This window comes from Cibotium barometz, chromosome 7 (genome assembly GCF_041138505.1).
Source record: "Cibotium barometz isolate CiBa-2024 chromosome 7, ASM4113850v1, whole genome shotgun sequence".
Lineage (NCBI taxonomy): Eukaryota > Viridiplantae > Streptophyta > Polypodiopsida > Cyatheales > Cibotiaceae > Cibotium > Cibotium barometz.
In genome coordinates, this window is record NC_141052.1 from 41176731 (window position 1) to 41190355 (window position 13625).

The following is a 13625-nucleotide window of genomic DNA, read 5'->3' on the forward strand; positions in this document are numbered from 1 at the left end:
AAAGAAGTATGAGCCTCTCTTTTGAGCACCAATTTGAAGAATCTCTTCATCGCGTTGCCATCTTTGTTGAAGCCTGGAGATCATCTTCTCCATCATCATCTACTTGATCATGAACCAAATCATGGAGTTTTTCCTCGCCGCCCGTTGATTCAGAGCACCCCATCAGCTGCAATGCCACGTCGTCATTCGACCGTACGACTGTATGGATCCGTACAACAGTACGGAATTGTATGGACATGTATGACTGTATGGATCCGTACAGCCGTACGAAATTGTACATACGAAATTGTACAGACATGTACGGACTGAAAATTCAGAAACCCTAAAACTGCTCCAAAAATTGTTTTTGGAAGTTTTTATCGCCTGAAAACCATTAAAATGAGTTTTATATCAGTTTTCTTGCCAGAAAGAGATTTTCCATGGTTTTCTTCATCGACAAGGCTGTTGGAGTTGTGGAGATTACTCATGGGATGAGTGAGTGATTCTTGGACTTGTATGTGGATTTGGACTTGGACTTGGATATGAATATGGACTTGGACTTGGATATGAATTTGGACTTGGATCTAGACTTGGATATTGGACTTGGACTTAGACATTGGATTGGAACTTGAACTTGGATTCATTGGCTTTGGATTTGGATATTAGATCTGGTACTAGCCCGATGAGAGATGCTTGTGGGTCATCCTCATGGTGTGCTCGGCATCAGAGATCTCGCGCCTCGACACCGAATTCGACTTACGGATTCTACACTGGCATATTTGTTTGCTTTTGTATTCATTGATTGTATTGATCTTGGCTAGCATGCCCGTGGATTGTTTCTGAATAAATTCTTGAAAGGGGGCGGGGCCTGTTCCGCGCTCAGTGTGGTGTATTGTGCAAGGTCCCTATTCCCTTCTCTCTCTCTCTCTCTCTCTCTCTCTCTCTCTCTCTCTCTCTCTCACAATAGCACTTGGGCTCTCCCTAGAGACAGATATGCTCGCTTAGCCCTGGAGTCTTCACGACAGTTGGCATCACAGGGAGACGGATCATGTTGGTATGCACAGATGACAGCTTGGTTCCAACTGCATGGCTTTAGTATGGACAGGCTACCTCCATTTCAGTACTCCCTGGATGCACCCTCTCTCTCTCTCACACGGGCAGAGATTACTAGACTTATCAGGCAAGACTTGACTCAGCTGGAAACTAGGAGGACATGGATACAGTCGACACACGAGCTTGGTACGAAGATGGCTTTCTATAGAGATCATCTTCTCCAGCTCACGGAGGATGGGTTTGTGATTAGACCCAGCTACATGGATACTCATCTTTCTCATGGGGTACGGTGTGCTATTGGTCAGATGCGCACATCCTCACACCAGCTAGAGATTGAGACTGGCAGATTCAGAGGAGTACCAGCTGAGGCCAGGATTTGTCAGCTGTGCCAGATGGAGCCAGAGACAGAGTTACATTACATATGTCACTGTCCAGTATATTATGAGATACGAGGCCGTTTTCACTGCCTGTTCAGAGAGGGCTTTGGACCACTTTCTAGAGTCATGAGATACCAGGATCAGAGATGCCTCGGATTGTACTTGCTGGAGCTGCGTAGACATAGAGAGGGTCTCCTGAGAGGGAGGGGATCAGAGAGGGAGAGACACCTACAGAGGCAGATTACAGACTTCTTTCGACCAGAGATTGAGTAGTCAGGTCAGCAGGCACTGCAGCTAGCCCCAGAGTACAGCCGCACCAGAGGTACACTGATTGATCGGGCTATAGAGCTGGGGCGGTCCAGGCGCCCCAAGATGAGAGGCCCATCTCGACACCGGTGGAGACTACAACAGAGGATCAGGACCATACTAGCACGGCATGGGAGACGTCCAGTCAGAGTACTCACCATGGAGGACATTGAGGATATCCGCCATCGACCGATGAGAGACATCTTTGGATAGTGATGTGTATGATGCTTACCTTTGTTGCTGGAGTTTTCCTCCCAGATGTTATCCATTAGGAGCTCCTGGTACCGTACTTTTCCTCATAGTTGTTTCAGTTTCAGTTAGTTGTTTAGTTGTTTTTAGCTTTCCTTACACAGACATTGTATCAGATCCACCAATTGTTGTAACCTTTTTGGTCTCATAGGTCATTTTGGCCTTTTGAAGACGTTAATATATCATTTCATTTCATTTCTCTCTCTCTTGCTCGCAGGCTGGACTGCTGTTCGCCGGTTCGCTGGTTCGCTGTTCTCGCTATTCGCTGGTTCTCTCTCTCTCTCTCTCTCTCTCTCTCTCTCTCTCTCGCAGGCTGGTTCGCAGGATGGTTCGGTGTTCGCTGTTCGTGCTGTTGCTTGTTTCTCCTCGCCCACCCCTCTCGCCCTCCCCTCTCGCCCACCCACCTCGCCCACCCTCCTCGCCCTCCCCTCTCGCCCACCCCTCTCGCCCACCCCTCGCCATTCGCCCTTCCCCACCCCCCTCGCCCTCGCCCTCCCCTTCGCCTACCCTCCTCGCACTCCCCTCTCGCCCAGCCCCTCCCTCGCCCTTGCCTACTCTCCGCCCCTCCCCTCCCACCCACCCACCCACCCACCCATCCACCCACCCGCCAAGCACTCCTGCCTCGCCTGCCTGCCTGCGCTCTCTCGCCCTGCCCTTCGTCCCCCCCTCCTGCTGCCTACCTGCGCCCCCCCCTCACGTTGCTTGCCCTTCGCGCTCTCTCTGCCCTCCCCCCGTCTCTCTCTCCTGCGCATCTCTCCCTCCCCTCCCTCCCACCTGTGCGCCCTCTTGCCCGCCTGCACCCCGCCCTTTGTCCCCTCCATCTCTCTCTCTCTCTCCTGAAGGTCAGCACCATGTTGAGACCAACCCTGGTCTATTGAAGTAACAGTCACAGCCCACAAGGATTAACGATAGAAGAAACGTCATGGAGGCACGTATGGAAAAGCTCGAAAAGATACTGAAGGATTTGAAGAAAACCACGGACAGCAACCTCAACACTATCCAGAAGACCCTCCTCGATCGCATTGCTAAGCTGGAGACCGAGGCAGAAACATGGAAGAAAGAAAAGAAAACAATGTAGGAGCAGATTGCCCAGCTTAAAGGCGAAGTAGCTTCACTGCGTGAACGCCCAGAAGAAGGGGAAATCCTCGAGGCAGACAAAGAAGCCATGAAGGAGGAGCTCACCCAGACGATTACCAAAACCCTGGAGGGCAAGATGGAAGCAGTAAGAGAAGGATGGGTGGAAGTGGTCAAGAAAAACATTAAGAAAGAAGTACAAGAGGACACGCACATGGTCCAATCCACACTAGATGAAGAGAAGATGAGGAGAATCCGTCGCCTGAACATATGCGTGACAGGTATTCGAGAGACAGAGGGGTGCACCCCTGAGGCAGACGGCCGAAACTTATGCATAAAATTAGGCCATGCGGAGGATGCACCACTTCCATTCACCAAGATATGGAGGACAGCCCCACCCAAGGACCCCACCCAAAGTAAAGCCCTAGTGCTACAGTTCGCAGACGAAGTGAGCAGGCAAACCTTCATGAGACAGAGAGTTATTCTGAGAAACCTACCAGGGGACCCCATCTACTTTGATGATGACCTAACTTGGATGCAGAGACAACATAGAAAATCATACATGCCACAAATTAAAGCAGCACGTGCTGAAGGGAAAAAGGCACATTACAGAGATCGCCATGTATACATAGAGGGCAAGATGGTGGCATAGCGCCATATGGCCTATGGGACACAGGAAATTATCAAGAAGCACAAGGAGATATATGCAGCAGTTTGGAACTGCAATGGGGCTCTATGGACACATCCAAGCAGACTAGAGGAGGTTATGGAGAACCGGGACATCATGTTTCTGACAGAGACACATGAAAGCCCAGAGAGAGGCCTACCACGGGTAGCAAGGTACCAGTGGGAATCAGTGTATAGACAAGGGATGTGACATGGCACTTCCAGAGGCTCAGGTGGGATCGCTATACTATTTAGACGAGCACTACACCAGCGTATCAGGGTGGTGTCGAGAGACCGAGAGGCACACTACATGTGGATTAGCCTACAGCTCTCAGAGGTGAGAACAGTTTACTTGGCAATATGCTACTTCCCGCCGAAGGGGTCGAGATTCAACACAGGTCACATGGAGGACCAGATTGGAGGAGGAGAGGAGAGAGGGGCCCTTCCTAGTGAGTCTCCATACGCCACTCTATCTGCAGATATCCTACACTATTCGACCCTGGGAGAGGTTCTCCTGATGGGGGACTTCAATGCACGCACACAGAATCGACGTGTGAATCATTCGACTTCACAGATCCCCTCATCCTACAGGCACTAGACGATGTAGATGCAGGGACCACGAGGATGTCAGAGGACAGTGAGCTAGACAGTACAGGTTATGGGCAACACCTTCTGGACCTGGGAGCTAGACACCATCTCGTTATTTATAACGGGATGTCACAATGGCCAGAATCGGGAAGACTCACATGTTTCCCATCATCAGGAGGCAGCAGCACTGTGGACTACATATTGGGCTCGCGGGAGAGCACAGACCTGATAGACTCTTTCACTATCCCTACATGCCCCATTGGTGCGGACCATACTTATTTGGCTTTTTCTCTTAGGAGCTCTCTTGATCTGCCACCCCCGACCACTCAGGCATCTCGTACCATCTTCCACTTTACCCGGGAGCTTGCAGACGTTTATGATTCAAAAGTACATGATGGCCTCTTTGGTATGGACCCTACAGCACCCATCGATGTACTCACGGCCCAGCTTTCACACATACTGCACATAGCAGCTAGCCACAGCTTTCCACACCATCTCTAGACAGGGAAGCCACCTAGATCCAGGGACATGCCCCAGAATAGATGGTATGATAATGAGTGCAGAGAGCTTCATCGACATCTCCGAGCCCAGATAGCGAAAGGGGAAATAACACAGCAACAGGCCAGTAGAGAGATGCGATCTCTTACACGCCGTAAGCGACGCACATATGAGGAGGCTCAATACTGGGACATCTACCACATGCTCATGAGCAAAGATGCAGCCACTGCTTGGCGACGACTCAAAGAGCCACGCCCCCCCACCCCGATTACTGATCCTCAATGCTGGCAGAGTTATGCGGAAGGGCTTTATGATGTTCTACACCAGCCACTCATCCCTCGCCCCACCGAGACTCCACCGACCTCATCGGTTTTCTTTACTACCGATATGGTATCTCGAGCTATACATAGATTCCAACATGGGAGAGCTGAGGATCACACCGGCTTACAGGGTGAGCATTTCATTTATGCAACTGACACACTCTCTCCTTTTATTGCTTACCTCTTTAACAGGGCTCTGGTAGAAGGTTTCCCTGCTGAGTGGACGATGCACACTATTGTACCGATCCACAAAGCTGGGGACATGTTGGATCCCGATAATTACAGGACTATCATGATTGGTCATACCTTGGCCAAACTCTATGGGGCTATCCTGGAGGCAGAATTGAGCACACACGCTGAGAGGGAGGGGCTTCGTGCCCCTGGTCAGGCAGGTTTTCAGCGAGCCTTCTCTACTATTGATCACATTTTCACCCTGAGATGCCTGATTGACCAAACTCGGGCACGGAGACAGAGACTCTATTGCTGTTTTGTGGACTTCCGCAAAGCCTTCGACACACTCCCGAGAGAGCGCCTCTTCCACCGCTTACAGACACTGGGCATACCCCCCGACATGATGTGGGGGATTTACAGATTATATGAGCAAGTGTTTGGACGAGTTAGATGCCCAAGGGGACTATCAGATATGATTGCTAGCACCATTGGTGTGAAGCAGGGCTGCCCTCTCTCCTCGACACTCTTTGGCTTATACATCGACGAGGTAGCAGACTACATCATACACGGAGGAGGCTTTGGGATTGACATCTCAGGTACGACTGTACACATTCTATTATATGCTGATGATATCATTCTTGTGTCGGATACTCGGACAGGGCTACAAAGGCATCCATAGCCCCTGGATACTTTCTGTGCGGAGCGAGGACTCACAGCGAACCTTGGGAAAACCAAGGTTGTGGTCTTTCATACATCAGCAGCAGTCAGATGCCAGACTATCCTTACACTAGCCCGGGGACAGGTAGAGGTGGTGGGCTCATATGTATACCTTGGGGTCACATTTACCTGGTGTGTGCTTGGCATCAGAGATCTCGTGTCTCGATACCGAGTTTGACTTAGGGATTCTACATCGGCATATTTGTTTGCTTTTGTATTCATTGATTGTGTTGATCCTGGCCTACATGCCCATGGATTGTTCTTGAATAAATTCTTGAAAGGGGGTGGGGCATGTTCCCTGCTCGGTGTGGTGTATTGTGGAAGATCCCTATTCCCTTCTCTCTCTCTCCCCTCTCTCTCTCTCTATATCTTTATCTCTTGGACACATGGTTGAGTCTGTCACAGCATGCCCCATTGCTTACACCCGTCATGTTTGTGAAGAACTCAAACTTAGCTTTTCCGAGTGGTTTGGTAAAAATATCTACCACTTGATCATCTGTAGAACAATAAAACAATTCCACCTCCACACTTTCTCATGAACAAAATGATAATAAACTTCAATATGCTTTGTGCGAGCGTGAAACATTGGATTCTTTGCAATCTGAATACAACTTTTATTGTCACAATGTCCATTCTGAGTGAACATTAATGCGCCAAGTAATCTTCTCAACCATACACATTCACATACAACATTCTTTGCTGAAATATATTCAGTCTATGTTGAAGGTAATGCCATAGTTGATTGCTTCTTACTTTTCACTCAAACCAAGAGAAAAGATATAAGCTGAAATGGACTTTCTATCATTCACATCCAATGTCACCATGAAACATTTCACCCCCGAAACGTTTCACCTTGAAATGCGGAGTTTCAACCTGAAACGTTTCACCCCGGGAGACAAGTACGGACCAAAACGCTTATATATATAAAATCAAGAGATATAGGTGCTAGGTCTACTATTTGTCAGTAATAAGTATACAAATGTCAAAATGACTCACATTACATTGTTACAATGATTCACATCATAAGTTATAAACAAAGACCTATTCCACCTCCTTTGCTTGCACCTTCTCATGAACAAAATGATAATAGACTTCAATATGCTTTGTGCGAGCATGAAACATTGGATTCTTTGCAATCTGGATACAACTTTGATTGTCACAATGAATAGGTATTGGTCCATTTTGAGTGAACATTAATTCGCAAGTAATCTTCTCAACCATACACATTCACATACAACATCCTTTGAAAATAATGTGGTTTTGTTTTGTCTTTGGCTTCTTGATTTTTCTTTTAGGCTTAATATATTTTGCATTAGAAGATTCACATGAGGCCTAGACCTTAGGTGATTAGCCCAAAATCAGAAAATAAAACATGATTAGGAGGGGATAAGTGAATAGTTCACTGTTTTGAGGGCAAGAAAAATAGGCTTCGATGGAGCATGCGATTGAAGACCTTTCACTAAGCCATTCAAAATGCTTTTAGGGGCACTTTAGCACCGAGTGAAGATGAGATTAGAACCCTTAAACACCTCATTAACCACAATAATCAAACATTAAACTTTTTTAGCCCAAAATGTATCGCTGTAGGTGTACAGAGCTGGACTAGTTGATCCAGGCCATGACGCGAGAAACCAAGCCCGTAGGCCATTCTAGAAAACCCCCGGGGTTGACTCGAATTAGATTCCTTTGCAAGGCAGAGCTTGGCATTGTAGAAACCATCAAATTTGAAGCGGATAACAGGGAGATCCTGGCGACTTCGAGCAGTGACCTGAGCCATTGAGGCTGCACGCCGGTGTGGCTTTGTGTTGGGAAGAGGCCCCAAGAAGGTGACTGGTGTGTAGTGAGAGGCAGATGGAGTGGGTGGTGTGGTAAGGAAGGTACCAGATAGCCGATGAGGTGATAGCTCAAGTGGTAGAGATGTTTGTCTAGGACCAGGAGGTCTTGTGTTCAAAACCCCACATGGTGCTTCATCGGTGGCATCGCCTACAGGCGGATAAAAAGCGCCTACGGGCAGTGAAAAATGGTAACTACGGGAGGATCTTGAGCCTAAGGCCAGTTGAAAAAAGAAGAAGCTGGGTGTCAGATATGGTGAAGTAGAGATACGTATGGTCGGCTCCAAGTTGGGTAGGTGGGGTGGTAAAGTCCTGAATGAGAGTAGCCAAAGTCAAGGATCCCATCGAATAGTCCACTTTTATAGAGCCTCCACCATATGGGAAGCAAGTGAGACTTGGTGCCCTGAAAATTATCTTAAACTACGGGCGGTGAAAAATGGTAACTACGGGAGGATCTTGAGCCTAAGGCCAGTTGAAAAAAGAAGAAGCTGGGTGCCAGATATGGTGAAGTAGAGATACGTATGGTTGGCTCCAAGTTGGGGGGGAGTGGGGTGGTGAAGTCCTGAATGAGAGTAGCCAAAGTCAAGGATCCCATCAAATAGTCCACTTTTATAGAGCCTCCACCATATGGTAAGGAAGGTGCCAAATAGCGTATGAGGTGATAGCTCAAGTGGTAGAGATGTTTGTCTAGGACTAGGAGGTCCTGTGTTCAAAAACCCACATGGTGCTTCATCGGTGGCATCGCCTACAAGCGGATAAAAAGCGCCTCTACGGGCAGTGAAAAATGGTAACTACGGGAGGATCTTGAGCCTAAGGCCAGTTGAAAAAAGAAGAAGCTGGGTGCCAGATATGGTGAAGTAGAGATACTGCGTATGGTCGGCTCCAAGTTGGGGGGAGTGGGGTGGTGAAGTCCTGAATGAGAGTAGCCAAAGTCAAGGATCCCATCAAATAGTCCACTTTTATAGAGCTTCCACCATATGAGAAGCAAGTGAGACTTGGCGCCCTGAAAATTATCTTAAAATTCATTCTAAATGATTTACCAAAGGGTGTCCCATCCATGGGTACCTTGCTTGGGCAGTTCTGTGCACCTATAAGGCTGCTAAATCGGCCCCAAACCAGCCCCAAACTTGGCTGTCCAAACACAACCCACAAGTTGTCCGCCTACTTGCAGGTGTGTCATACAAGGTGTCCATTCCAGCTACTAGACCTGGCCATTCTGCTGCTGTTTGTTGTGTGTGTGTGTGTGTGAGAGAGAGAGAGAGAGAGAGAGAGAGAGAGACACAGAGAGAGAGTCTGTATTGTGGGTTTTCAGATAATAGCACTGATATTGTTGTTACTGCAGGATCCGTCAATGAGACAACTCCATATGCATATAATTAGCCAAGATTTCAATTCACCTTCCTTGAAGAACAAGAAGCATTGGAACTCTTTCACTACGACCTTCTTCCGTGATTCAAAGGGTGTTATCGAGGAGCTTGAAAGCACAGGGAGAGTAAAACCTTGTGGTGATGAGAGTTCCCTGCTTAAATTGGAGCTTCGATGTCACAGATGTCAAAGTGTACAGCCAACTATTTCTAGGTTAAAGCAGCATATACACTTGTGCCACGTTCCCTTTCCTTCTGACTTAGTGCAGAAAGGGTACCTCATTATGGCAAACTAGGAGAGCATGCAGCAGGATCTGAATCCCATATACATGGAATGGTTTTGCTTTTTGTCGTGGAAGAATCAATGTGTTTATGATGCCTTTTGAATTGATAGCAGGTTCATGCTGTGAAATTCTGTGACTAACTCGGGGGTCCAATGCTTAAGTTCTTAAAAATATGTCTCCTTCTAAAGAGTGTACCATGATGCATACCTTTGCATTCTATCTGAGTCACTTCGCACTGATTGGACCTTCATAATCAATTGAGAGTTCATGGGGACAATCGACAATATAAAATTCCAATAGACTGTGTCAGTGAGATCTCAGTGCTGGAGGGGAGAACATTTTTCCTTGTCCAGATTTGGGATGCCGCAAATATGGGGTTGCCTCCAGTCTTTTGTGATGAGTATTCAGGACTAGGTTGATTTATGAATAGATGAATGCTTTTAAAGAAGTTGATGGAGGTGCCCCTCCCTCACAAGCTATGCTTTTGTCTTCAAGGTTGGCTTTGCAACAGTAGGGTTGAAAAGACTGCTTGACAAGGTTGCTGGGTGCTGGAAATGAGGGTAGTGAAGAATGACTTTACAATGTGGGCCATATATGTGTAGACCTATAAGAGTTGCTGAAAAGACTAGTATTCCTTGGCGTCTAGAAGTGCAGAAAATGAGGGTATTCTTCAATGAGCACCTACTCAACCCTTGTGGATGATACTTATGATGGCTAGTTCCCTGCCCATGACGGGCAGGGTCTTGGACCTTCGCTAAGGTTGATGCCGGTCTGGGCACAAGCATGTCTGTGAAGGGCATAAGTCTGGATCCTGCTACACTCAGTTTTAACTCCTACTGTGGTAGTTCAATCATCTATGTTTGTCTCTTTTGTTATTGTGGGATGGTTCCTTTAGAGGATATTGTGAACTATATACAACGGACTTACTGCAACCCCCTTCATACCTACGAGGTTTATTTTCTCCATGGAAAACCTTATATTGGACATAGTAAGTTTTATGATTTGTTGAGAAAAATGTCTTTAGTGAAAAGAAGCCTCAAAGAAAAGTGGAAGGTGTGTAGAATGCTCCACATGCAAACGTGGAGAAGCTTACCATACATTTGATACACACCCAAGGGAGGTGTATGTACAGAACCAAGAACATTTCTAGGTATAACTATAGATCCACTTCTCTTGCACCTCTATGTTGTGAGTGTCTGGATCTAGTAGTCACGTATAGCAAAATATGCTTCCTTCATGTCCTAACCGCATGTCTGTAAGGCCATAAACCCTTCTGTGCCTTGGCAACAAGTTATTGGCAAGTCAAACTAAGGTTTTATGTTGTCTCCTCATCTCAACAACTTGTCCACGTCTAGTCTTCATCTCAATGACCCCATCATCTCAATAATGCTAGATTGGACCTGTATCACAAGAAAGACAAATACAATGTCGAGGTTTATTAGTTAAGAGTGAAGCCAAAGAATTGTGGATAACTTTGTTGCAAGTTGCCTAGTCATTTTGAACATTAGAACTTACTTTGCTCAAACATCTATCTCTTATGGTTTCCCAAAACAAACTCTACGGATATGCACCATAGCTAGCCTATGTTGAGGTTTATTAGTTAAGAGTGAAGCCAAAGAAGTTACATCATTTTGAACATTAGAACTTACTCTTCTCGAACATCTATTTCATATGGTTTCCCAAAACAAAATATGGATTTACACCATAGCTAGCCTAGGCTAGTTGATACGCTCGAATCTCCATCGCCCACATTTATAATCAAGTAATCCCCATTGCTTTGACACCTAAATAGTTGAGCTTGTTCGATGTTTGCAATCAAGTAATGAGTTGAAGTGGTTTTTCACTCACACATAAACAACTCCAAGAAGAGAGATTCGTTTGCTTCCTATGTTTGGATTCTATGAATCTTCAATCATTTGCAACTGTTCTCCACCCCACAAGAAGTAGAATCTTGTTGCAGAGGAACCTTGAACAAATGAAATATGATATTCAAGAAGCAATTGGAAGATTAGGATAATGGGCTCCTAAATAAAGTCATTTACCTCTTGTTTAAAAAATTTGTAAGGAGTTTCATTTTGAAGATCCTCATAGTTGTCTTGGAGGAAAGCGATTATTGCCTTGCTTGCATTGACTAAAAGGATGAAACATGGCACAATGAATGCATTACCAATGCAAAATGTAAGAATGACTGAAAGATTTTATTATTACTCACAGTTTGCTTATCCCATGCATCTTATCCATGGAATTCACAAAGATTACATGTCTCTCAAGAAGATCAATGGTTGTCAAACTCCAATGACCACTGCCATGAAAAAGAAAAATTTGGCCAAAAATCGAGAAAATGAATGAAATATTCGAATAAGAAATGAGAAAACCTCTCGACATAGGGAATAAAAATGAAATTGCAAGGCAAAGGATCAAGGTCCTTGAAAAAAAAAATCCAACTCAGGTATAGGTTGCCTTTGAAGGTTGGTGTATGCTAGAGGATCAACAACAAAAAATGTGCTTGATATCTCAAAAGGCAATGTCGTAATAATAGCCTTGAAACAAGACAATAATTATGAGAGAATATGAACCTTGATACATGAAAATGATGAAAAATTGCCAAAGCTAGATTCTACCTTAAAGCACAAAAGACTACAGAGTCACTAAGTTCGATGTCTCTCTTCTCCAGCTGCACCTTGTCCTCAAGAGTAATTGTGAGATACGACTCTTCTTTTGTCAATGACACGTTGACTATCATTTGTCCAAAGACATCGCCCATTCTCTTGTAATTCTCGGGCGCAAGTCTTTCGATCTTGTCTTGCATTATTTTATCCTCTTGAAGGATGAGCTCGTCTATGGCATTCTACATCTCTTGCTCCTTTTCAGTCCTTAATTGATCAACATTTGTTGTCTTGTAAAGGTGTGTAACATCCTCAACATGAACCTCCTTTTTCTTTACAGGCCGTGTAGGTGGAATGTTGAGAATGTCATAAGCCTTCTTGTCTGATGACGGGATTGGCTGAAGGAACCTGTAGAAATTGTGCCTTATTTTGTCGGCAATGCTGAAATCCTTGTTCATCAACATGACCTGATGGGCGTGTGCCGCTAGCAATGTAACTATTGTTCATAATATCTGAGCATGTCCTCTGTAGCCTCCTGCAAACATAAAATAGTGATAGATTGTCATCTCACAGTTTGAAAAACATCTGTCTTTATCCTCCTACGTAACCTCACAAGCCGCATAAATGGCGCCTTGGGGATAACCAAGTTCGTTGCCTTTTGTGCTTTCCTTATCTCTCCGAGGTAATTAAGCTGATAGTAGATCCTTGCCTTCACTTTCTTGTACTTGATATCTCCAGTTTTATTATTGGGGACAACTGCTTTTTCTGCAAGGCTTGGACCAATCCCAACCTTTCTAACAGTTTTCTTTGTCCTTGCCATTAGAGTGTGAAGCAAAAAGACAAGTGCTTTGGCCAAGGACTCAGGAGAGGGAGGGAGGCATCCGTGTAACTTGGAGGATGATGGGTGTGCGTTGTAGCCAAACATACCCCGGTTGTAATAATAAAAAAGGGAAAGGGATTTTTTTTTTGAAAAATACCCTTGGTGGAAGGTTTTGAAAGTTGTTGAATTTACTTTCTATATTGGGAAAAAATGGTAGGGCTGTACAGACTAGGGCCCCCCTCGTAATAAATTGATCTCGTAGGCCATTGTGAGACTTTCCGGTGGTGGGTGCCCGAGGGCGAGGCAACTCTCAAGCGTTGCCCGCCTCGATGTGTGCCGAGTGCCAACAACGTCCAACATATTTCGGTACGTTACCCTGGACCCACCTGCGAGTCGCATGAGCAGACAAACACCCACGGAAGCCAGTGTTTATTTTTGCAAGTACGGTATGCTTTTTCTTAAGAAGGCCTCTTTCAAATTTGTCTTTCAATGTGAAGGGCATATTTTTTTCTTTGCCCTTCAAGAGACAGCCAGCATAAAGGTTATCTTTCAAATTCCCTACGCGACTCGCTGATTTTGCACTGTATAGTCGAGTGGAAACACAAAAGAAGCTTTTATAGTACTTTTATACAATACAAGTGACACGTGCCACGTAGTGGTTGACTCCATACACGGAACCACATGTATCACATGGTGATTGACTCCATGCCCCCTACCAACA

The 13625-nt window shown here is 45.7% G+C and overlaps 1 protein-coding gene across 8 annotated transcripts in view; it reads left to right on the plus strand.

Annotated features, from left to right (window-relative positions):
- Nucleotides 1-10658, plus strand: part of LOC147637020 (transcription factor bHLH140-like) — a 54414-nt gene extending 43756 nt beyond the window's left edge. For 7 of the 8 annotated variants that reach the window (XM_086800631.1, XM_086800636.1, XM_086800629.1 and 4 more), the window contains one exon: nucleotides 9173-9787. In XM_086800631.1, the coding sequence (XP_086656757.1) occupies nucleotides 9173-9490 (318 nt within the window). In that variant the 3' untranslated portion in view covers nucleotides 9491-9787. Of the gene's footprint in view, nucleotides 1-9172 lie in introns of all 8 variants that reach the window. The other variant, XM_086800634.1, reaches the window with a different exon arrangement.
- Nucleotides 10659-13625: the final 2967 nt, after the last annotated feature.